Source organism: Miscanthus floridulus, chromosome 16 (genome assembly GCF_019320115.1).
Source record: "Miscanthus floridulus cultivar M001 chromosome 16, ASM1932011v1, whole genome shotgun sequence".
Taxonomy (NCBI): domain Eukaryota; kingdom Viridiplantae; phylum Streptophyta; class Magnoliopsida; order Poales; family Poaceae; genus Miscanthus; species Miscanthus floridulus.
In genome coordinates, this window is record NC_089595.1 from 8,556,055 (window position 1) to 8,582,603 (window position 26,549).

Consider the following 26,549-nt stretch of genomic DNA (forward strand, 5'->3'; position numbering starts at 1 on the left):
AACGTCGTCGTCGTTGTCTTTCAGTCGGTAGGCGTCTGGTCAGATCAATTCAGCCTTCAGTCGTCTAGATCCTCGCCTGATGTGCCCCCTTCTTTTGTTGCCTTTTTCGTCCCTTGGCCTGCCACTCTACCTCAGCAGGCGCCTGAGGAGCTGGCAGTCCTTGTAGAGATGGTTGACGAGATAATTGTGGTTGGTGCACAGGCTCTCCATGAGTTCGTGGAAGTGTCCCGATTGGTCCTGCTGGGGCTGCGTGCCCAGGTGGTCAGCCGTGACGACCGTCGTGGAGTTAGCCGGTCGGCGGTGATCCTTTCTGTTCTTTTTTCCCTTCTACGTGGAGGGGCCCTCGTCTTGATCCTAGCGCTTGGCCTTACCTTTGCCATGGCCTCTGTTGGAGCGCGGTAAGAACGGCGCTTGCTGGGGGATGTGGGCAAAGGTTGGTGGTCCTGGGCCGTCAGTGCTGGGACTCCGGTCACCGCTGCATGTCCCTCGGTTCGGTCCGAGCCACGTGTAGATAGGCGGTTGGTATGGAGCGGTCGTCAGGTCAAGATGAGGCGACACTGCGGTCTCATGTATCGCGCTCAGCGGTTGTTGCAGTGACAGGGTGTAGTGCCCCATCTGCTGCGTCCCCGTTCCCCGGACGGGGAGCGAGGTCGTGAGTTGGAGTCGCGATACAGAGCATTCCGCTTGTTGAACGGCGGCGGTCTCCACCAGTGCCCAGAGGTTCCGGTGGATCGCCCGTTCGTGAGGGTCGTTCGGCACGGCCAGGCCGCGCAGGAGCATTGCCGCGGTGGCAATGTTCTAACTGGCCCGGACGAACTGTGGGGGATCAGTCCCTCTACCCGGGGTGTTGCGCTAGACCTGACGGGCGCGACCCCGAGCGCCATTCGCCGATCCGCGCGCTCGGGGCGCAGCGTAGCGCGCCGAGCGTGCTGGCACGGTTGGTGGCTGATGCGGCCATTATCGTCGTAGTTCCTCCTCGTGCTTGCATGTGAGCTTGAAGGTCTCCGTATGAGGGCCCAGAGAGGCATGAGTCCATGAGGACTCCATTGCCCTTGGCGGCTATTCTGGAGTGTCCGACATGGCGCACTCCCGGGACGGACGGTGGCTGGGTGCCACGTCGCCGATGCTGGAGCCGTCACTCCCGACGTCGTTGTCCATGATGTCGAGGAAACAGGAGGGACCGTAGCTCATCATCCCCACGAACTCAGACGTGGGAGGAGACGGCGCCATAATCTTTTGAAGCCCTCAGGCGTACGCGTCCACGGGAGACACGAGGCCATAGGGGAGCTAGCCGTACGGTGGCCATGACGGGAACAACGGTAGCCCTCTGGGTATTTGGTGGAAGATTGAATGTAGTAAGTAAAGGACGGCATGTATATTACTTACAGCGGGGTTTGAGCAGAGAGTTTGCTCGGAATGAAGTGCAGATGCCGCGCCGTTGAGGTCGCGTGTCTTGGAGTCGACGGAGAACGCCTCTCTGACAGGTGCTGGGTCATGGGTCTCCTCATGGAGGTGGAGTACGCCGAGCCGGTCGGCGACAAAGTCCAGGCTTCCGAAGAGGAAGGCCTGGGATGGCTCGAAAACGAGTAGAACCCGCATGCCCGCAGGCGAGAGTGCGGGATACTCTAGTGAGCCGAGGTGGATTGCGTCGCTCGAGCCCCCCACGGTGGGGGTGGTAGAAAAATGGGCCATCCGATGACCAAAAAGTGTTGAACGTACAACGTCTTCCCCATGGACGACACCAACTGTCGGTACAAAAAGTGACCAACTAGTGAATATTTGTAGTTTTGCTGTACATTGTGATCGGAGGTGGCCTAGCACTCAATGACACAGGATTTAGACTGGTTCGGGCAACATGCCCTACGTCCAGTGTGGGTCTGTTGGTGACTTTATTCCTGAGCCCAGGTGCTCGAAGTCTGTAGTAGGGTTACAAACGAGAAGGAGAAAGGAGGGGTGTACGAGAGGCCCGGTCGGGTCTGATCGGAAGGGCCGAGGGTGACCAGAACTCTGCTATGAGCTAGGTGTTCAAGCATGTGCTTAAGGGGTTTCTCAGCTATTGATCTAGTGAGCCTGAGCTTGAAGAAGTGGACCTCTGGAAAATCGATCCCCCTTTGTTGGAGGGAGCGCATCCCCTTTTATAGATAAAGGGGATGGCTTTACAGGTGAGAGGGAGAGAGTTTCTAAGTCTTGTTGTCCACACCGAGTGAGGGTAATGATGATGGTTGGCACACATAACAGTGTTGATGTCACTGTAGAATGTCATGTGCACATGGGGGTCGCGTTGGCTTCTTCAGGAAGGGTGGACGTTAGTACCTATGAAATGCTGTCAGTATATGAGGAGCCCCACCATGTGTACCAGGTATGGTGAATCCTGGTGCCCACTATCGATACCCAGAGGCATGTGGGGGGCCTTTTTGCCTTATGGGAGCCCCAACGACGCCTACAATACTATAGACATAAATGTCGGCGCCTACAATACTGTAGGCACAGATGTCGGAACCTCCCATACTGCTTGTGTCAGGTCGGTTGTGGAGCACTGTTCCTGCAGGCGTACAGGGTATGGTCCCGGTACCATGTTTTGACTTTGTGCGCTACTTTCTCCATTCGCCCCTGGTCCCTTTCGAGTGGGAATCCCTGGTCGGATGGCTCCAGTCGGTACTGGCCGTGCCAGTCGGAGAAGAGCGGTAAGCAGCTTCCTATGAGCCCCCAGTCGGAGACGCGGGGTCGGAGTAGGAAGCAGCGTTTTGGGCCAGGCCTTCCGATTGGGGAGTCCACCCGGATGCGGCCGACGCCCGAGGCGAGCGCTTCGGTCGGAGAGGTGGGCCGAAGAAGTTGTTGAGCGGGCGTTCGTTCTTTCGGCGGACCTTCCGGTCGGCGACCGGTCTGTCCCCCTGGCCCATTGTTTTTTAGACCTTTCAGGCCAGCCCATGAGCTACAGGTTGTTCTCCTAGGCCGAGCCTGAGCGTCGAAGCCAGTCCCCGAGGGACCCTAGGTTTATGAACCCGACAGTATCCCTCAATTATTGAAGTTGAAAAGGCGGACGAACTCAAAACGCTCTCCAAAGGTTTTAATTTTGTTTTTGAGTTTAGGATCCACCGCACTATAAAGAGGGATGCAAATTTAGTTGGTCTGAGGAAGATAGAGTGCTCAAGCATAATAATTAAATCAAAAGAGAGTCACTCTAGCACTTCATGAGCACATAGAATAATTTTCTGTGACTGTCGGTGTTGGAAGTCACGACGTAAGCCAGAACTCCCGATAGTCGGAAGTGCTGACTGCCAGTCACTTAGCCAGCACGATGACTGTGGACGTTGGAAGTCCCGACGTGAGTCGGAACTCCCGACCGTTGGAAGTCCTGACGCTTGCCGGGAGTTACGACACTGACTTGACCCAAGCTGGGAGTCCCAGCATCAGTGGTGCTGGCTGTTTGTTTAACTGTGCCTATCGGAAGTCCTGACATTTGCCAGGAGTTCCGACCCTGACCTGCACGCGTGGACTTCTGACCTGTTGTGAACAGTGTTTTCTTGTTAACATCGAAAGTCCCGAGATCTACGTCGAAACTTCCGACGTAGATCTGAACGGTTGGATTCTTACTTGGAGTATAAATACTCCTCTCTTCACTTCTAACTGTTACACACTCATTCACTGCTGACTCACTTCGTGCTCAATAGCTCCCAAGCAACTAAAGCTCCCCTCTCCTTCCCCTTTGCTCCAATCTTCGATTCCCTTAGGGTTTTGAGTGAAAGGAGAGTGGATTAAGTGAGAGCATCACTTTGAAAAGCTTGAGCACTCGATTTCTTCATCAAGCCGGTTGTTTTTGCATCTATTACTCTTGGGGCTTTGCCCCTAGCCGGCTAGGCGTTGCCCAAGAGCTTCCATCTTGTGGAATAGCCTTGGGAAGTTTGTATCACCCTTTAATTTCTTAGTGGAAAGCTCAAGTGACCTTTGTGGTCGCTTTGAGGGAGGCAAGGAGGTGGAATAGACTCCGACCTTGGTGGTCACCACAACAACGAGGACGTAGGAGCTCCTTTGTGGGGTTGCCGAACCTCGGGATAAATCCCTGTGTCCCGCGTGCTTGTTGTTTTTGTTGTGATTGCTTGAGATTACTTGTATGTGTTTGTCTCTTTGTCTCCCAAATCTCCATTTTAGGGTTTGGACTCGATCTATGGTTTGGAGGCATTACGGCGTCAAGAGAGTGACCCAACATCTTCACCAAACCACTAGGAAGTGAGGTTGTAAGATTATTTATCTGCAAAGTTAAATTTGGCACTGCTTCTGTAGTTCACGTAGGCGTCGGAACTGCTGACGTTTGCGCCAGAACTTCTAACAACATCGAGAGTTCTGACCCAAACGTCAAGACTTCCGACAGTGACTGATAGATTTAAACTTAGCATTTGCAGTAAATTTTTACATAAGCCTATTCACCCCCATCTAGGCATTGTTAGATCCTTTCAATTGGTATCAGAGCAGGGTCTTCTCTTTGTGTTTCACCACGTGAGAAGAAACAATGTCGGAGACGGACATGATGCAAGCCGTTGCCGTCAAAATGGCCAAGAAAATAGCTGAAGAGTTGATGAGTGCTCAAGCCAAGCTCTTTCAAGATGAAAAGAAAAAGATGCAAGATGAGATGAGCAAGTTGAAGGAAGAATTGAGCAAGAAGGTTGATGATGCAATAAGTGGCAAGAATGATACTAGTGACAAGAATGAAGCAAACAAAGATGTCGCTAGTGATATTGGAGCCGGTGAGCATGCTCATGGAAAAGGAATATATTCACACATGAGTTTTGACTATGGACAAATCATGAAAGGTTCAACACTACATACTCCATCCATCAATATTGGCAAACCACCTCACTTTGATGGAACAAGATACACCGATTGGTCTTACAAGATGAAGATGCATCTCATAGCCGCAAGACTTTGGGAAGTTGTGGATGTTGGTGTGATGATTCCTACCGATGAAGATAGAGCGATAACTCCATAAGAAGTGCACAACCTCCATCAAAATGCACAAGCCATAGCATTGCTTGTGTCAAGCCTAGCCCCGGATGAGTTTAGAAAGGTGAATCGAATGGAAAGTGCAAAGCAAATTTGGGATACTTTGAAAGTATCATTTGAAGGAGATAAAAGTGTGAGAAAAGGCAACATAGAGTTACTTCATGGTGAATTGGAAAGATTTGTATTCTTGCAAAATGAAACAACACAATCCATGTTTGATAGGCTCATGGCATTGGTCAACCGCATAAGAGCTCTTGGTAGCAACGAATGGGATGACAACAAAGTTGCTTGAAAGATGTTGAGAACCTATAGAGCCAAGAACAACATGCTAGCATCCGTGATCATGGAAAGGCCCGGTTATGATGAGATGACACCTCAAGAAGTTCTTTCAAAGCTCAAGCATCATGAGTGTCTAGATGAAGATGCAATCAATGCTCACAATCAAAATCCTAATGCAATGGGATTCAATAAGAAATCTGCCCTTAAAGCAACTCAACAACATGAAGGTCAAGGTTCAAATCAAGAAAAGAAGAAGAAAGTGAAGGATGATTCCTCAAGTGGAGAAGAAGATTCCGATGCAGAGGTTGCATTTGTGATTAGAAATCTTAGAAAGTTTATGAAGAAGACAAGCAACCACAAGACCCATGGGGATGGTAAGAGAAGGTTCAAAAAGAGATTTTGCTATGGATGTGGTCAAATCGGTCACTTCATAGCCGATTGTCCTAATGAGAAAAAGAAGCACAAGCATGACAAGGATGATGACAAGAAGAACAAAGGCAAGAAGAGAGGTGAAGCTCATCTTGGGGAAGAATGGGAGTCAAGTGATGATGAGAAGAAGAAGAAGGGAGCCGCAAACATTGCCATCCACCACTCTTCTTCACCGACCATGATCTTCCTCGACTCAACTTCACCACTAAAACTCTTCTCCAACCTATCTTCACCACCGAGGCTCTTCTCCAACCTCATCGACAACGACTACTACACCCCAACTTGTCTCATGGCAAAAGGGGAGAAGGTACATACTACACCCGTTTCCTCTAGTGATGAGTATGATAGTTGTGATGATAACATAGAAGAAATTAAAGCAACCATGATAAAGAAATTTGGTAAAAAGGCCTTCACTAAAATAAAAATGCTAATGAAGAAATTAGAGAAGAGGGATAGATGCTTAGAGTTGCAAGGAGATATAATTACTCAAGAGAGAGAGAGAAAACCTTGCACTTGAAGCATCTATCGCCGAGGAAAAGATGAAGGTTGAGAAGTTAACCGTTGAATTGTCTTTAGCCAATGACTCAATTGGGAAATTGACTAAGGAACATTCATCGATTAATGATCAAATAGCTAGCCTTAAGAATGAAAAGAGTATAGCTCAAGAAAGCCTCACAAGCTTGGAAGAAAAATATCAAATCTTGAGCTAAACTATAGTACTCTTTGGGCTAGCACTTCAACTTCTCCTAAGGCAACCGAAGACTCTAATGTCTCCACTAGTGATGGTTGTAAAAGATGTTATAAAATTGATGTGAATGCATATACAACTAATCTTGTTGAGTTAGAGAAGAAAGACAAGGAGATTCATAGGTTGGAGATGATTTTGAAGAATGGGTGCAAGTGTCAAGAGCAATCCAACAAGACTATATACAAGTCATCAAGGCACCCATCAATCAAGGAAGGCATTGGCTACAATAGGTATGATGGTAAGGCCAATGGAAGAAACATGATCAATGGTGTGCCTTGTGTGAAGTTCAACAAGGGCGTTGCTCCTGATGAGCTAATATGCAAGGCCAACAACAAGGTCTACATTCCAAAGATCCAACCTACGAGTAACAAGACAATCAAGAAGAAGCAATCCGATGTCCCAAAGCCACAAGCACCACTTCCACGGTGCTATGCGAGTGATTATATGTGTTGTTGGGGCAAGGATGGCAAAATTGTGGTTAAGCATGTTGGTGCCCAAAAGAGAAAGGAAATTATGAGGAGTGTTTGGGTGTCCAAGTTTTATGTGACTAACCCCCTAGGACCCAAATCTTTTTGGGTACCTAAAACAAAAGCTTAATTTATCTTTGTAGGAATATTCCTCCGGTGGAACAAGTTGGGTGTTGGATAGTGGATGCACAAATCATATGACCGGAGAGAAGGACATGTTCACGTCATTCCAACCAAATCATGATCATAGTGGAAATATTGTGTTTGGTGACAATGGAAAAGGAGAAGTCCTCGATTTGGGTAAAATTGCTATATCAAATGATAATTCAATTTCAAATGTTTTACTTGTGAATTCGTTGAGATACAATTTGTTGTTCGTCTCACAACTTTGTAAAATGGGTTACAATTGTCTCTTTACGGATAAGTATGTGGAAGTCTATAGAAGGAAGGATTCCTCTATTACATTTACGGGTCATTTAAAAGGGAAACTCTATCTAGTTGATTTCACATCAAATAGAGTAAATCCCGAGACTTGCTTAATGGCAAAATCTAGCATGGGTTGGTTATGGCATCGCCGACTTGCCCATGTTGGGATGAGGAACTTAGCCAAACTTCAAAAGGGCGAACACATCCTTGGACTAACAAATGTTTCTTTTGAAAAAGATAGGATCTGTAGCGCATGCCAAGCGGGAAAACAAGTTGGAGCTAAACATCCCGTCAAGAATGTTGTGACAACTAAAAGGCCATTGGAGTTACTTCACATGGACATATTTGGACCCATCGCTTATATAAGCATTGGTGGTAACAAATATGGTTTTGTAATTGTTGATGATTATTCTCGTTTCACTTGGGTATTCTTTTTGCGTGAAAAGAGTGAAGTCCAAGGTATCTTCAAGAAGTTTGCAAGAAGAGCCCAAAATGAGTTTGATGTCAAAATCAAGAGAGTTAGAAGTGACAACGGGACGGAGTTCAAGAACACCAACATTGAAGAGTTTCTTGATGAAGAAGGAATCAAGCATGAGTTTTCGGTGCCATACACTCCACAACAAAACGGTGTTGTAGAGAGGAAGAACCGAACGCTCATAGAAGCTGCAAGAGCAATGTTGGATGAATACAAGACTCCAACCAACTATTGGGCGGAAGCGGTCAACACGGCATGCCATGCTATCAACCGCTTATATCTTCACAAGAAAAGAGAAAAGATCGCCTACGAACTTCTAACCGGTAAAAAGCCTAAGGTGCACTACTTTAGAGTTTTTGGATCCAAGTGTTTCATACTTAATAAGAAATCCAAAAGCTCTAAGTTTGCACCAAAGGTTGATGAAGGTTTCATGCTTGGTTATGGTACTAACGAACATGGATATCGTGTTTTCAACAAAACCACCGGTTTGATTGAAATCGTGGTAGACGTGACCTTTGATGAAACCGACGGCTCTCAAAAGGAGCAAGTCAATGTTGAGAATGTAGGTAATGAAGAAGCTCCACACGAAGCAATCAAGAAGCTTGCTATTGGTGAAGTAAAGCCCGTTGAAGACGAAGATGAAGACCATGTTGTGCATGATGATCTTGATCCAACCATTCATCATGTTTCATCCAATGAACATGGTGAAGCTTCCACAACAAGAGATAATCAAGATGGGAGATCAAATGAAGCACAAGGTCATTCTCATGAAGATGGTGTCAACAATGAGCGAGCTCAACCACAACTCAATAATGAAGAAAGAAGTGAAGTCAACCCTCCACAAGCTCATGATTATGATCTTCCAATCGATCATGACTGTGATGATGATGATGATGGCCCTATCCAAAGATCAACTCAAGTGCCACATCCTAGAGTGCATCAATCCATTCAACGGGATCATCCCGTTGATAACATATTGGGGAGCATTCGACGAGGGGTAACTACACATTCTCGTTTAGCAAGTTTTTGTGAATATTACTCGTTTGTTTCTCCTTTGGAACCTCGTATGGTGGAAGAGGCACTTGATGATCCAGATTGGATGATTGCCATGCAAGAGGAGTTGAACAACTTCACTTGGAATGAAGTCTGGTCCTTGGTGGAAAGGCCCAAGAAAAATGTGATTGGAACAAAGTGGGTCTTCCGCAAAAAGCAAGATGAGCATGGCGTGGTAACAAGGAACAAGGCAAGGTTGGTGGCTCAAGGATTCACTCAAATTGAAGGCTTGGATTTTGGGGAGACCTATGCATCGGTAGCTAGGCTAGAATCAATTTGTATTCTACTTGCCTATGCCGCCCATCATGATTTCAAGTTATATCAAATGGACGTGAAGAGTGCATTTCTCAATGGCCCCCTATTCGAGTTGGTGTATGTAGAGCAACCACCGGGCTTTGAAGACCCCAAGTATCCAAACCACGTCTACAAGCTCAACAAGGCGCTCTATGGGCTCAAACAAGCCCCTAGAGCTTGGTATGATTGTTTAAAGGATTTCCTACTCAAACAAGGTTTTGAGATAGGAAAGGCCGATGCTACTTTGTTTACTCGCAAAGTCAATAATGATATCTTTATTTGCCAAATATATGTCGATGACATCATATTTGGTAGTACTAATGTGGCTTTTTGTGAGGAATTTAGTAGGATTATGACAAATAGGTTCGAGATGTCCATGATGGGCGAGTTGAAGTTTTTCCTTGGATTTCAAATCAAGCAACTCAAGGATGGCACGTTCATAAGTCAAACCAAGTACACCAACGACATGTTGAACAAGTTTAACTTGGACAAGGCCAAGCCCATCAAGACACCCATGCCAACCAATGGACATCTTGATCTTGATCAAGGATGAAAGGACGTCGATCAAAAGGTATATCGCTCCATGATTGGATCACTTCTTTACCTTTGTGCATCTAGGCCCGATATTATGCTTAGCGTGTGCATGTGTGCAAGATTTCAAGCTAATCTGAAAGAATGTCATTTGATGGTTGTTAAGAGAATTTTTTGGTATTTAGTGCACACTCCTAATCTTGGCTTGTGGTATCCTAAGGGCTCCACTTTTGAGTTACTTGGCTATTCCGATTTGGATTATGCCGGTTGCAAAGTAACCCGAAAGAGTACTACCGGGACTTGCCAATTTATTGGTCGATCCTTGGTGTCTTGGAGCTCTAAGAAGCAAAATTTCGTTGCTTTGTCCACCGCCAAAGCCGAGTATATGGTGGCCGGTGCTTGCTGTGCCCAACTACTTTGGATGAAGCAAACTCTAAAGGACTTTGGATGTGAGTTAACCAAGATTCCACTTTTGTGTGACAATGAGAGTGCCATTAAGTTGGCAAACAACCCTGTAAACCACTCTCGAACAAAGCACATAGACATCCGGCATCATTTTTTGAGAGACCACGAAGCCAAAGGAGATATCGCCATTCATCATGTGAGCACTGAAAAACAATTAGCCGATATCTTCACAAAGCCCCTAGATGAGTCAAGATTTTGTGCTTTGAGGAGTGAACTAAATATCATTGATTCTCGTAACATGGCTTGAATATCCCTTGCACACACATTTTGTTTGATCTAGTTAGGAGAAAAGAATTAAGAAAACATTGTGTGGCACTTCCAAAATCTATTTTGTAATTTTCATTAGTGACTACTGCTTTGTGTTGCTTGAATGAAATCTAGTCACTTATGAAAATGTTAGTGTCCATCATATTTTTGCCCCACATGGCATAGTGAGTTCAAGTTTGAGGGTTTTTCTGTTTCCCTACGTCGGAAGTCCCGACGTATGCCGGAAGTCCCGACGGCCGGAAGTCCTGGCTCGCGCTGGGAGTCCCGACTGCTGGAAGTCCCGACGTATGTCAGAAGTTCTGACGCAGATCTGAATTTTACTGCGCCGCATCGGTTGCTCGGCCTATTTATATCCGGCCCATTTTTTTACTGCGGTTGTTTCTTCTTTCCTCCTCCTCCCATCCCACCGCCGCCATCGCCCCTCCTCGCTACACCCCACGCTCCTCCTCTCACCGCCGGCTGCCTCCCTGCCCGCCGGTCTCCATTCCTCCTCGTTGCGCCACCGGAGGCCTTGCCGGAAGTTCCGACCTCCTCGCCCCCGTTCCATCGCCCATGCCCTCGCTTGTCTTCGGATCATGGTGGACTTTTAGTTGGTGTGGTGGAGATCCCATTGGTGGTGGAGATTGCGCTCGTGGATTTGTTCGTTCGTGGACTACGATTTCGTTTGTCTCCATCTCTTTCCTCGATTCAAGGTACTTTCGTGGTGTCCTAACCCTAAATCCAATGTACCTTATGTTTTGCCTCTATTCTTTCTTCCTCTCTACTCCTCTATCTCCCTTGTATGGATGTGTGTCGTGATTTGAAGCCCCATGAATGGGATGGTCACTTTGGGCGTCGGAGGTCCCAGAGGCCGTCGGAGGTTCTGACAGTCGGAACTCCCGACGTCAGGCCAGAACTACCGGCTGTTGGAAGTCATGACCTTGACCGGAACTCCCGACCCTAGAGTGACCACTCCATTCCTGTTTCTTCACTTCTCGATGCTCATTCACATCTCCTTGTATTGTTTCTCAGTTCCACTTGGTGTTCTTCGTAGTCATGGACGGTGGAAGTCCCTCGCGTCATACAGAGAAGCATTCTAAGAAGAACCAAGATTGTGCCGCTGTTCCCAAGCCACCCAGCCGCACCAAGGCGTCTTACCAGCATGGTAGTGCTGGTGGTTCCCGTGCTCCCCATCGTCGTGTCGATCAAGGGTCATCGGCTGCCGCTCCTCCTCCTGCTCCTACCCCTGTTGGGGATGTGCCGATGGTTGATGAAGAAGAGGAAGCGCTTGAACATGCTGGACGCACCATTGCTACTCCACCGATTCGCACCCTGACTCGTAGTCCAGCGGGTGTGTCTCAGCTTGTTCCATTCACCGGTGTGTCACCGATCATGCGGGAGCCCACCATGGCTCCCAATCCTACTAGTGGCTAGACTCCTCCTCTTCTAGTGGATTATCGTCATCGGGTCAAGGACATCAGGTACAATCGGAACAGGAACCTTTATGCTGAGGACGAGAAGGACCTATGACTTGAGTATCATTTCTGGCATCCCTTCCATTATGACTTTTATGATTCCATTCTTTATCGGAAATTCTTGAAGAAAAGGGAGCCACCGGTCCTGCAGATGAAGTGCATTGATGCATACTCTCTTGGCAAGTACAAGGAACCCGAGTTGGAGTAGATGGTTCGGGATATCAACTCAATGGGGCTGTCTTACCTGTTAGAGTTTAGGAAGCATTGGAACAACGAGCTAATCTATCAGTTTTATGCTTCTTATCATCATGAGAGAGACCCTACCGGTGCTGTTGACATTATTCATTGGACAACTGAAGGCAAGCATTATAAAGTAGACTTCATCACTTTCTCTCGCCTTCTTGGTTTGAGTCACAGCGACTACATTGCTACTGAGTTGACTGAGTATGAGGATCTCGATATGGAGGAGTACCAACACATGTATCTTGATGGCCACAGGGCTGATGGACAGATAGTGTTTCTGAAGCCCTACTATTATGTTCTAAACAACATCTTGCGCTAGATCTTGTATTCGAAGGTCGGTGACTCCACCTACCTTCGTGATGATTCACAGAAGGTGCTTCAGCGCTTTGGCGATGAGTTTCAGAAGTTTTCCATCAGCCGCTATATTTGGAACAAGATACATGATGCTACTGAGGATCCGGTAAAGCATCTTCCCTATGCACCGTACATTATGCATGTCATTGAGCAAGTATCCGGCATCCGTTTTCCCTATGACACTCAGCAAAAGCTACTAAAGATATCCAACAAGACCACCATCATTGCTGCTAGAGAACTGAAGGAAAAAGCTGAGACCGCCAAAACTAGAGGGAAAGGTGCCTCGGGTTCTCGCTCTCGCCGTGGTGCTTCAGCTGCTGCTGCTGCTCACTCTTCTAGTGTCGAGCCTCTCTCCTTGTCCTCCTCTGGAAAGAAGCCCAACAAGTTCAAGTTCCTAATGACATACATGTTTGGACAGTGTTGTGCTAGTGCTCATCGTGAGCACGATATGCAGGAGCGGCTATATCGATTGGAACAGCAAGCAGGCATTGTATCTTCTCCTCCACCGCCGTTTGTGCCTCCCCATGATCCGTTGGCTTTGTATGATGAGGCTTGTGTGGCGTATGAAGATGATGCGACTTCTCGCCCCCATGGCAAAGGAAAGGTGACTGAAGACGATGAGGAGTACATAGAGGAGGATGATGATGAAGACGATGACGGTGCTGATGACGGTGACCAAGATGACGATGATGACTACGACGATGAGTAGTTGGGTATTCACGCGGCCTACCCCTTTTGGCACTTGTTGACAAAGGGGGAGTGTTAGGCTTTGATTTCTCTTTGTAATAAGTTAGTTGGTCTTTATGTTTCGGAACTTTAAAACCTTTAGCGTGTACGAACTATGTCGTGTGGTGGCAACCTTCTGATGGACAATTATCTATATGTGTTTGATGGATGTTTGTAGGACAAGTTATGGTCATCTATTTATCTTATTAGCTTATACTTGTTGGCCATGTGTTGCTTCAAATTCCTTTTTGAAATCTTGGCCATCATATTCTCTTTTACTTGTTGTGTGAAATAACATGTCATATTGCATTTCTTTTCATGTCTATATATTTGTTCACACACACTTGTTGCACCCCACGGATTGCAAAATTTAGGGGGAGCTTTTGTCTTGAGGTATGCAAATCATGTATAGATGATTCTAGTTGATATTCAAATTCATGCATACATCAAGGGGGAGCTCTTCATAAATTTTGGGGTTCAAAAGCTTTAAATTCTTTCATTCTTATAAAAGCCTAAGTTGGTTGTCATCAATTACCAAAAAGGGGGAGATTGAAAGTGCAGTTGCCCCCTATGTGGGTTTTGGTGTATTGATGACATCCAAATTAGGGACTAATATGATCTTAATGAGATATGTCGCAGCTATTAGTCCTGTGAAAGAATCAAAGAGTTGATAAAGATGAAATGGTATCCCTCAATTATTGAAGTTGAAAAGGCGGACGAACTCAAAACACTCTCCAAAGGTTTTAATTTTGTTTTTGAGTTTAGGATCCGCCGCACTATAAAGAGGGATGCAAATTTAGTTGGTCTGAGAAAGATAGAGTGCTCAAGCATAATAATTAAATCAAAAGAGAGTCACTCTAGCACTTCACGAGCACATAGAATAATTTTCTGTGACTGTCGGTGTTGGAAGTCCCAACGTAAGCCAGAACTCCCGACAATCGGAAGTCATGACTCTTGCCGGAAGTGCTGACTGCCAGTCACTTAGCCTGCGCGGTAACTGTGGACGTCAGAAGTCCCGATGTGAGTCGGAACTCCCGACCGTCGGAAGTCCCGACGCTTGCCGGGAGTTCCAACACTGACTTGACCCAAGCCGGGAGTCCCGGCATCAATGGTGCTGGCTGTTTGTTTAAATGTGCCTATCGGAAGTCCCGACGTTCGTCGGAAGTTCCGACCATCGGAATTCCCAACATTTGCCGGGAGTTCCGACACTGACCTGCACGCGCGAACTTCTGACCTATTGTGAACAGTGTTTTTTGTTAACGTCTGAAGTCCCGAGATCTACGTCGGAACTTCCGACGTAGATCTGAACGGTTGGATTCTCACTTGGAGTATAAATACTCCTCTCTTCACTTCTAACAGTTACACACTCATTCACTGCTGACCCACTTCGTGCTCAATAGCTCCCAAGCAACTAAAGCTCCCCTCTCCTTCCCCCTTTGCTCCAATCTTCAATTCCCTTAGGGTTTTGAGTGAAAGGAGAGTGGATTAAGTGAGAGCATCACTTTGAAAAGCTTGAGCACTCGATTTCTTCGTCAAGCTAGTTGTTTTGTGTCTATTACTCTTGGGGCTTTGCCCCTAGCTGGCTAGGCATTGCCCAAGAGCTTCCATCTTGTGGAAGAGCCTTGGGAAGTTTGTATCACCCTTTGATTTCTTAGTGGAAAGCTCAAGTGACCTTTGTGGTCGCTTTGAGGGAGGTAAGGAGGTGGAATAGACTCTGACCTTGGTGGTCACCTCAACAACGAGGACGTAGGAGCTCCTTTGTAGGGTTGCCGAACCTCGGGATAAATCCCTGTGCCCCACGTGCTTGTTGTTGTTGTTGTGATTGCTTGAGATTACTTGTATGTGTTTGTCTGTGTCTCCCAAATCTCCATTTTAGGGTTTGGACTCGATCTACGGTTTGGAGGCATTACGGCGTCAAGGGAGTGACCCAACATCTTCACCAAATCACTAGGAAGTGAGGTTGTAAGATTATTTATCCACAAAGTTAAATTTGGCACTGCTTCTGTAGTTCACGTAGGCGTCGGAACTGCTGACGTTTGCGCCGGAACTTCTGACAACGTCGGGAGTTCCGACCCAAACGTCGGGACTTCCGACAGTGACTGACAGATTTGAACTTAGCATTTGTAGTAAATTTTTAGATACATCTATTCACCCCCCCCTCTAGGCATTGTTAGATCCTTTCAGTAAGGCATCATTTGAGAGAGCACGCTCCTGCTCTATCTTCTGGGCATAGGTGGCATGCTGATCAGTTAATGCTTTGTTCAGCAGGGCAATCTGTTCTGTCCGCACTCTTTTGGCCAATTCAGAATGCTTAGTCTCTACCGCTTTGTCCAGCTCGGCACGCTGAAGTGATATGTAGTTGTCATATTTACATCGTTGTTCTCTCCTCCTGATTTCAGCTTGGACACGTTCAAGCTGTATATCTAAATCCAGATCATGCCGGTCCACCTTCTGTTTGCTAACCATCTCCTCCCCCTCTTCCAGGGACCTCCGAACTCGTTGCATGTCGTTGCTACGATCCATGACACCTAGAGATTTAAAAACAAGAATAAGTGCCATGCTACATTGAAACCCTTTTAAAACTACATCCAGTACACTAAAAATTCATTGCAATAAAAAATTACTTAGGAAGACACTATATTAATTTGCTAATGCAGCTGCTGCTATAAAAAATTGCTCCGCACCCACACTTGAAGTAGCCAACAGTTGCAACCAGCAGTTGCAGCTCAACTGAAGAATCAATACATCTATGAGTATTATATGTATAGCATCATTATTGCTTTGGAGCCCAACTGAAGAAGCAACATAGCAGAGCAGGGTGTTACTTTATCTGTATGGTACAACAACATAGCCTATTACTTTTTTTTGACAAAATTTAGATGATATTATACAATGTTCTGTTCTCTGAAGTAGTAGAAAAGACATGTATTGTTTGAGTTGTTTTCGCAGTACACTATGGATTAGAGTAGTATGGTATGTGTTTATCTGAAATGAGTTTAGGTTTGCTCCTGCATCTGCAGTGTATGGAATTCTGAATACTTAAATTGAAAGCAAAAGTGAAGAACATGTCAACTCACATGTTTCAAATTTGAGATATACTAGGCTGAGAACAACTGCATTTGCAACTGAAAACCTTGTCGATTTCCATCAACCAAACCAACAATACCTACATAAGAGATACACGAATGGCACCGACGGATTGCTCACCTCGCTGCGAAGGTCGTGGAGGCTTCTAGACGCCGGTGACGCGGTGAAGGCGGAGATCAGCGGCGGCGGCGGGTAGAGCTCCGGGTGGTGGCTATGGCAGTGCGCGGGCTAGGGCTAGGGCTCGAGGTGGCTCCTGTAGGGTTCAAAGGGGGCGGCGCGGTGCTCTGGGCCTAATCTTTATATGCACGGGCGTGGGGAACCTCGGGGGGCGCGTGCGAGGGAATCGGGCGGCGGTGGATTCGCCCGGTCGATGCGGCGCAGCGGGGAAGGGACCGGGTCACTGACGCGTGCGCCCGGCCGCGGTTGCTGGGCCTATCGGCCTACGCGCGCACGCGATGAAGCGAGGAGGGGGAGCGGGCGGCAGATGGGCTTGCCCATCACGAGGTCGTGACCCAACTAAGCCACGTGAATACGGCAGTCATCCATCTGCATCCGGTTTAGTCCCACCTCGCTCGCTGAGCATGTAAGAACACAGCATAAAAGAACATGAGAAGTACCAGGGATTGAACTCCTAAACTATACAAACCTGCTCTCGCTCATCACCTAGGCCAATCGGGCTGGCGTTGCCTGGTTGGGCTCCCTCCGTGGTCGAGCCCGACCTAGCTGATGCTGGCCCGTGGCAACAAATTTTTTTGCCACCATTTATTTTAAAAAAATTTTATATCTGCCGCTAGTGAGGCTATCACCATTCATATCCAAATTCTATGTATTGTATTTATTTTTCACCCTCCACAATCTTTTCCTCATCCATAATCCATGCTAATTGTTTTGAGTTACACTACTAATTGCTAATAAAAAGCTAGAATTTAAAAATAAGAAAAACTCGAGTTCACACTTTAAAAAACTCGAGATTTCATTCAGAGCCAACCAAAGCAATGTCAACACCTCCTGGGAAAGGTTTCACGAGCACCTGAAAATTTGCTTTTCTAGCATGATCCAATTTGCGTTTTGGTTTACAGATCATACAGAGTAGCGACCAAGTCCAATGTTACAGCCAACAGATTCTGCTTATCGATGTCTCATTGCAGTGTCAAATCTCGTCTCAACATTAACAACGTTACAATCATACAAAGTAGGGCCGTAGGGCTGTAGGGATAATTGCGGTAGTTTCATAGAACTGGATGAGCAGTTACAGAGGCCAGTTTACCTGCGATTTCCAGCACACACAATTTCATCTGGAACAGATTCAGCCCATAAAAATAATCGGAAGACCTAAGGCCTTTATGCACAAGTGGCAACCGTGATAACTGATAGGAGATAAATTTAGTCAGCTACACAAGCATATCTATGTCATTTCCTAGCCGGACCATTAAGCCATGAAAACATTCGTAAGCATACGTAACCTTGCAGCTATAACAATGTGAGGTCATGAATATAACCTACTGAGTGCATTAGGAAGTTACATGCAAGTATTTTTTTGATGTTTCAGCCCAGTCTTTGTTGGGCTCTCCCTTCGAAGATACATGCCTCTTGTGACCACTCCGAGTCAATAGCGCAATGCTATTTGGTCTTGGCATCTGGACAGCCCCAGCAACACAATCTCCAGCATGAGCACAGCTCCAAACTCGAGAAGGCCCTTCCCCTAGTGAACGTAATCTTGGGAATCCATTTTTTAACCTGCAAATTGACCACTGCTCGGTATCTTTACTAGCCAGCTTGTCGCACACAGGGCAAGGAGGGTCATGCTTCTGCCCCTTGGGAGTGGTCCACTCTAAACACTCAGCATGGTAGACATGGGAGCATGGGAGAACACCAGCAACTGGTAAATCTCCGGTGCATACAATTCTACGAGAACCCCAAGGTGACCTCTTTGTCAGAAGCCTCTCACAGAGGTCACATCTTGTTTTCTGCATTACATTATTATGACGCAGTGGTCCAGCTTCAGGTCGCACTGATAAATCAGTAAGATCCATGCTACTTGCCGCACTCCAATTTCCTGACTCCCCATGACTAGCACTACCATAGTCCATGGGACCTGGAAAGCGAAGCTCTCTTGTTCCCTTGAATTCAGAGCACAGAGGATTGCTGGAGCTTGCGCTGGCAACAGGGCTTTGAGTTTCTTGTGCTTCTAGTGCATGTTCTGGAAATAAAACAGGGTGTATTGGCTTTACAAAGAATGATCGGCGACTCGGGAAGTTGCGGGGCGTTGATGTGTACGATTTAGGTACAATATCATATTCACTTCCATCAGAGCGAGAGGAGGTGGAACCACCACTATTCTGTTGTCCTGACATTCCCTACAAAAAGAGGATAAAATTCAGTCCCCTGAAGCCTGGAGCAAAAAATGAATATTACTACAACATGAACACCTAGCATATTGCATACCTCTGACAATAATAAACCACCTACAGGCTCAGCAACTGAAACAGCAAAATAGGTCCAATCAATACAACTGAACAAAACTTTGCATGCACATGCCCATACATATAATAAATGCTCAATTAACATAACTGATCGCATTGTAAAATTCTTTGGAAAAGGTTGCACACACCCGCCCATAGCTATGTGCACACACAAATTAAGGTGATGACAAAGTGACCACTAATGAAAAGGTTGCATGCACCCGCCCATAGTCAATCATTGTTTTATGCAATTCAAAAACATTATAAATGCTCATCTAGTAGAAAAGGACATACAAATGACCATGCACAGAGAACTTGAACCACATGGTAAAAGCGCAGATGACAGAATATTACAGGATGCGAGATACTCAGGAGAGATGGAGATAATTTAACCAGAAGAGCAAATGTGCTATCTTGTACCCATGCTGACCACTAATGATTGAAATTACAACCATATCACGTCATTCAAATAATGCCACATTCTTAAAGAAGAATAGATTTTGCCAACTCATTTGTAATTCAACTGCTACCGTATTGGTACAGGAACTACATTGCCTTAAAAAAGGTTATCGATGATAGTGATGACCCATAGTTCACAGTGACCCCGCTATCACCATGGGATCCATAAGACAACCCATAATTGACTTCTCTTTCAATATATTGTCAATAGGAATTTACATGACTTGTCACTGAACTCATATATTTAACCTGATTTTTGGTCAATTTACAGAGTCCAAACACATTTTTATATACAATACAAAAACCTAAGCAAACCACATATCATTCCATGCTCATGTATTCATGTGTATTCACAGAAAGCACTGGTACAACTTGATGGTTTGAATATTTAAGGCATCCATAAGTCTTAGGCAGTAACTAGTGATGGAAGATGAATTCATAGAGGATATCAAATCACAAGACAAATTAAGGATTACACAGCTGCAAATAACATGTGATGATTTAGTACAAATGAAAAAAACAAGAAATTCCCCAATCTGGCGCCTCGGCGACAGCGCACCAAAACGGCAACACCAAAAACGTACAGGGGAGTGGGTACCTCGAGGCCGGCGACCAGGGTGCGCGGGAACCCGTCAGACTCGAGGAACACGGCGATAGAGGCGACCACCGCCGCCCTCGCGCTGGGGGCGGGTGCGGCCGCGGGGCAGGGCCACCGACGACGGAGGCGACTACCACGGGCCTCGCGTTGGGAGCGGGGGCGGCGGCGGGGCAAGGCCGCCGGCGCGACGCCGTGCGAGGGCAGCTAGGGTGAGGTGCGTGCGGGATTGGGGAGTTCGGCGGCGACGGAGGGCAGCTAGGGTGAGGTGCGTGCGGGATTGGGGAGTTCGGCGGCGACGGATGCGACTACCATGGGCCTCGCGCTTGGGGCGGGGGCGGCGGCGGGGCAGGGCCGCCGGCGCGACGCCGTGCGAGGGCAGCAGGATTGGGGAGTTCGGCGTGGGGTGGGGTGGGGGAGTACGGCGAGGACGTGCGGGATTGGAGTCTGGGGGGCGGCGGGGTCGGAAGTGAGCGTGCGAAATGACCATAATGCCCTTGGACGAATAAAATCAACAAAAATAGCTATTTTGGGTAGGCATCACGAAGCATCAGCAAGCGTTAGGAAGCATTTCCAACCATTGTAAAAGGGCTCATAATCTAAATATTCTATCAAATCAAGCCACCAATCAAAATTAGCCTCAGCTCTCTCATGCTTAATTTGCCATGCTAGAAAACAAAAAAGGAAATTCTGGGTACCTATATAGGCACTAGTTATTTTCCCTGCTAGCATATTATTGTGCGGTGTTGGGCCGGGCCAATGCCTTGCGATGCGATCGAAGGAATCACTAATCGAACAACTGGCATTTTATGTACTGTGCGCAGGATCACGCGCGAAGGGTCGATGGAGAGCCGGTGACCTTCGCGGAAGAGAAAGTTGACGAAGGACAGCCTCCCGCAAGACAGCTGACACAGCCGGCCGACAGAGAGCCGGGGACCTTCACGGGAGAGAAAGTTGACGAAGGACAGCCTTCGCATAAAGTAGGCGCAGGCCCCGCAAGACAGCTGACACAGCCGGCCGATGGAGAGCCGGGGACCTTCGCAGAAGAGAAAGCTGACGAAGGATCAAGGGACCTTCGGAGTGTCGACCCAACAAGACAGCCGGCACAGCCCTCGCCTGAAGCAGGCGAAAGCCCGGCAAGATGGCCGACACAGCCTTCGCTTGAAGCAGGCGAAGGCCTGGCAAGACGACCAACTGCAAGATGGCCAACACAGCCTTCGCCTAAAGTAAGCACAGGCCCAGCAAGATGGCTGACACAACTTTTGCCTAAAGAAGACACAGGCCCGGTAAGATGGCCGACGCAGCCTTCGCCTATAAAAGGCGCAGGCCCGACAAGACGGCCGACACCGCCTTTGCCTGGGATAGGCGCAAGACGGCTGACACAGCCTTCGCCTATAAAAGGCGCAGGCCCGACAAGACGGCCGACGCCGCCTTTGCCGTATGTACGGAAACCGGGTCGAAGGAAGTCTTGGAACACTTTGTAGAGGGGATGGAGAAAAATAGGACAACACTAGTGGCAGGACAGCAACGACACCAGGCAAATGGACCCGATGGACGGGGAGGTTCAGTACGATTTCAAATACACCGGTAGCCCCAGGGGCATTCTTATACTTATGAGGAGTTGTAATCATACTTTATAAAAGAGACCCCTATTTAAGGGTGTGTTTGGACCAGCTCCTAAAGTTTAGTCATCCTTGTTTTGTTTGGTGGACTAAAAAATATTAAAAGAGGCCTTTTAGTCCCTTTTAGTCAGGGTGTTTGGTTCTAAAGTGACTAAAATGTGAGGCAGCCTGACTAAAAGGTGAGGTTTAGTCCCATTTAGTAACATTTGAGTAACTAATTGGCTAAAGCCCATTTAGTCCCATTTAGTCAGTGTTTAGGTAAAAAGTGACTAAATAGGACTAGATTTAGGAGGTGGGGAGTGAACCGAACACCCCCTAAGAGAGTGCTTTTAAAGTATAGGAGACCAAATAAGTGCACCAGCACAATATAAAAATAACGAAATGACTTAGGAAAGGTAAATATGCAAATTGACTCTTTTTTCTCTTAAACAATCATTGTAGTTTCAATTTGTGAAGTTTGTCTTGAATTTTTTCTAAATAATGAGTCAATTTTTGGGGAAAATCGTCCATAGATATCCCAATAACTATTTAATTTCACTTGTGTACAACATCATGACATTAAGAAGAATAATGATCTAGCCTTTTTATAGACCGCTTCAAACATGAAATATTTCATCATCTACTCTGAATCAATTCATTAAGAATAAACTATATACTATAAATACCTTGATGTAGCTACTTTTGTGTACTCCGGATGAATATTGGCAAATTGTGTCCTTAGATCCGTACACTAACTATTTTATCATTATTTTGGCCATTGTACTATATATCGTTAGGGAATTATATCAATTAGGTCTGGACCCCATAATTAAAATCCTAAATCCACCACTGTGCTAAGGAGCTGCTGGAATGGGAGGACCCCATGAAAGGCTGCCATAGCCACACGCACAACAAAGGCGCGGCTTCTTTCATCGCATCCACCAGGGTGCCAACCTCGGCATCACAAGCTGGCTCGACCCATTTTCTTCCTGGGCTTAGGTGTTTCCACTGGATCCGTTCGTGTGATTTGCCAGAAAAATAAGTAGAATGTAGTTGTTCATTGCTAATCTGCACGCCTGCATGGATGGGTAATGCATCAAATAAAATGATGAGGTGAGTAACGTTTCAAATGAAAATTTATGCGGAAAACAGATTCCAACCATCTAACATAGATGTAGCAAATTAGCCACTATGGAACATAGGGAAGTCAATATTTAGGATCAGATAACAGAGTACAATATATCGATGCAACCATCTCAACCAATTACTACCGATGGTTACTGCATTGATTTAGAGCTGTGCAGAAACTAAAACAGAGCAAACCACCCACATCTATCTACATGTCCAAACCTAAATAAAGGTAAATCTTCATTCGGTGTTTCCTCATCATCAGCCTTGTTGCAATATCTCCGGCCATCTTCAATGTTGTGTCTTCATTATCATCTTGGTACGTAACATTACCAAATTTGTACGTAACAAGTGTATAAAAATGATACTCCAAATTGTTTTTATTTCGCTCATGCAGGTGGTTCGGGTGGGCAGCAATATGGCAGTAACCCAGACGTCTTGGACGAGCAATATGGTGTAAGTAGACATCAAATTCAGCAGCTAATCATGCATGTTGTCTTGCCAATCTCATGACGTACGTAAAATAAGAGAACACGTTGTTGGTTTATTAATTTTGCATTAGCTGACCACGTACAAATGATCTGTTACACTACCTCCGGTAAAAGGTAGTTGACACATTTGACTTTGCATTGTATGCATGGTCTTTGGCATGTATCTTTGACTAGTAAGTTCTTGTAGAATATATTCTGAAGAGATTTTGATGTATTTTATTTTAGCACAAATCAACACATATCGAAACTAAATAATTTAATAGTTATGATGCTTGCATTGTAGTATAAGGTTTGACTAAATCGTGTCATAAACAATTAATAGTACTATGTTTTTGTGGCCGAGGCACATAATATGTTTTCGTGTCATATCCAGGAAGGCTACTCTGTCGTCCCCGGTGAATACGACAATGCATATGCTGCCGGCGGCGAACAAATTGAAATTACATGTAAGTTCATTTTTTTCCCTCGATCAATTCGGGGGTGGAGGGATCCCAGAGGCTAAGTAGAGGATCAGAGGGGAGGACTACAGCAGGGTATTATATTACAGCAGTTTTGGAAGAAAGACCTCCACTGTCGATCTAACAAGAAGTTTGTTTTGCAGATGGCCCATATGGATATGGTAACGAAGGAGGAGTGCTAGTAAGGAGCAGTAGACCTGCTCTTATGCGCAGGCCACCTCAGCAAAAACTTGCTGACAGTCCCTTGTTGTATACACCAATAAGTAGTAGTACTCCGTTTGGGTATCTCATCAATGATCATTATCATGGTGCGAGGTCGATGGTGGGGATGAGTCATCAGCAGGCCTTGAACAATGAAGGTGTGATGAGCAAGTATTGGAAAATAATGGGGATGAGTCATCAGCAGGCCATGAACAATGAAGGTGTGATGAGCAAGGATTGGAAAATAATGTATCGACGGGTTCTTATGATGACGATTTATGAGGGTCGGAGACTATACGGCAACAATCCAATTTGGTTTTCAAACCTTGTCGACAGTCATGCTGCGGTAATGAGGATAAGCCATCAGCAAGCCATACGTGAAATTGTCGACAGTCATGGCGCGCCTTCTTTCATTGCTCATCCAACAGGGCGCCAACCTCGCCATCACAAGCTGGCTCGACCCAGCTGCTGCTGCTGCACCTAATAATTAAATTAATATAATACCGCTGTGGTAGTTTCTCTTAATAATTCTCAGCTGATATACATTGAGGCTGCGGGTGGGGACTGCTCTGCTGGACGAGACGCTCTTATTCGGCCTGTTCGCTTGCTCGTAAACGATCGTAAATTTCCAGCCGGAAATAGTGTTTTTCTCTCACACCAAACCAGCCAGCAGTAAATAATCCACGATACGATACGGCCTCCCGAACAGGCTCTTATGAGGTGGTTTGCGTAATAACCTTTTGCTTTGTAATAATGTCGATCGTACCTCTGTTGTTGGCGTATCTTTTTTAAAGCAATTGTTGGCTTCTAGGCTAATTTGTTTGCCTTAATTGTTCCAAGTAGCCTCGTGATGATGAGTTGATTGTGTTTCATGACCATTTTCTTGCTGGGCTTAGTTTTCCATTCGATGCTACTATGCCAAATTTTATTTTACAGAAATCATCAGCTCACACCAGCCTGTTTTACGAAGCTGGTGTGGTTATGTACATCTCATCTCAGGGAGTTGAACCTGATGTGGGAATGTAGATCGACTTGCTGGTCAGTCACATTGCTGGGAAGAACTCTTGTCTTGACCGATTTGCCGCTCGGCGTCATCGCCAGCGTGTATGGCACCTCCAATTCTCCATGGAGGAAGCTGCAGAGCTACCCCGTTCGCGTGCCCTTAAACCCGGCTTAATCCACTTCTTTTTTCATCCGGAACAGTGTTTTCCTCTCACAAATTCCTCCAGAATTCCTCCAAACCATCCAAATTTCTCCAGAACCATACCACCGAACATGGCACTCCATGTTCGGATGAGCATGAGCTCGCTGTCTTTACTCCTGGTGACACTGACACCTATTCTCAAGGTCATGTTGGCAGGGACCAAGAGTAGGCAGGCCACCTGAGAGTTATCTGCCTAAGTAAGTACTCGCAGACTGTAATAAAACAAAGCCTGTTCATGGTTAAACTGCATGGATGAGTCTTTCATAACTACATAGCTCGTCAAATAAAACAATTGAACTCAAGTGAGCAACGTTTCAAATTACAACTTGTGTCAAGGAAACAGATTCCAACTTATCTCATCACACAGATGTGGCAATTGGTCACTCTGTCGCATGGGGAACCGAATATTCAGCAGCAGAAAACAGAGTACAATATATCGATGCATGTTTAAGGCTAAACTGTTCTGACACTCTTGAGTGATTTGCCAGAAAAATAAGTAGATTGTAGTAAATAAAACATGTTTATGGCTAAACTGCATGTCTGCATGGATGGGTGTTGCAGCTACCTAGTTCATCTAATAAAATAAGAGAGAATTATTTATTTGGCACTGAAACAAACCAGTGTTTCGTATTTGGCACTCGAAAATTTGAACTTTCTTATCTGGCAACAAGTTGAAATTTCCTTTCGTAAATGGCACTGCCGTCCATTTAGGGCAGTAACGGTGTCAAGTGACCGGCAAAAAGACATAAATACCCTTGTTTGCAGCAGAAACCCATGGTGCCAAATAGGAAAGTTCAAGTATTTTCGTATGGTGCCAAATATGGAAGTTCAAGTATTTTCGTATGGTGCCAAATAGGGAAGTTCAAGTATTTTTGTATGGTGCCAAATAAGGAAGTTCAAGTATTTTCGTATGGACGATATTGGCCTCAACTACTTCCCTCATCTTAGTCACTGACGGTTGGCCCCACGCGTGCTCATCGTCAACTGCAGCCACCAGCAGTTTCCGTACGTGTGTACCCATCAACTAATTAGCGGATTGAGATGCTGCAGGCGAACCCCGGGGTCCTACGCCGTCGTGGTGAGCACCAAGAACATCACGCTCAACTGGTACTTCGGCAACGACCGCTCCATGCTGCTATCCAACTGCATCTTCCACATGGGTGGCGCCGCCACGCTACTGTCCAACCGCCGCGCCGACGCCGGGCGCCCCAAGTACCGGCCGCTGCACACGGTGCGCACCCACAAAGGCGCCGCGGACGAGTGCTACGGCTGCGTGTACCAGCACGAGGACGGCACAGGCCACGTCGGCGTGTCGCTGGCGCGCGAGCTCATGGCCGTCGCCGGGGACGCGCTCAAGACGAACATCACCACCCTGGGCCCGCTGGTGCTCCCGCTGTCGGAGCAGCTCAAGTTCCTCAGGTCCCTCATGCTCCGTCGCGTCCTCCGCTCCCGCAGCGTCCGTACGTACATCTCGGACTTGCCGATGACCAGGAACAGCAGGCTCCCCAGCAGCTGAGGCACCTGCACGCTCGACTGCCATGGCCGAGAAGGCAGCCACGCCATGGCCGGCGAGTGCGCGCGAGCAGGCCGCCACGCTGCTGCCTTCTCGGTTGTCAGCAGAAGCAACTCCATAACGGCTGAGGAACCCTGGCAT

At 46.6% G+C, this 26,549-nt stretch overlaps 2 protein-coding genes across 2 annotated transcripts; one reads left to right on the forward strand and one right to left on the reverse strand.

Moving 5' to 3' along the window:
- Positions 1-15,369: 15,369 nt before the first annotated feature.
- Positions 15,370-18,915, reverse strand: LOC136510227 (uncharacterized). Its single transcript, XM_066504755.1, has 5 exons — positions 18,908-18,915; positions 18,742-18,808; positions 17,820-18,653; positions 17,564-17,663; positions 15,370-15,737 (listed from the first exon to the last, which is right to left on the reverse strand). Exons 1-5 carry the CDS (start codon positions 18,913-18,915, stop codon positions 15,370-15,372), a joined length of 1,377 nt encoding a protein of 458 aa, XP_066360852.1.
- A 2,188-nt stretch (positions 18,916-21,103) lies between these two features.
- LOC136510228 (3-ketoacyl-CoA synthase 20-like) lies at positions 21,104-26,411 on the forward strand. Its single transcript, XM_066504756.1, has 3 exons — positions 21,104-21,250; positions 24,628-24,713; positions 25,946-26,411. The coding sequence occupies exons 1-3, from the start codon at positions 21,104-21,106 to the stop codon at positions 26,409-26,411; spliced, it is 699 nt and encodes a 232-aa protein (XP_066360853.1).
- The last annotated feature ends 138 nt before the right edge of the window (positions 26,412-26,549 follow it).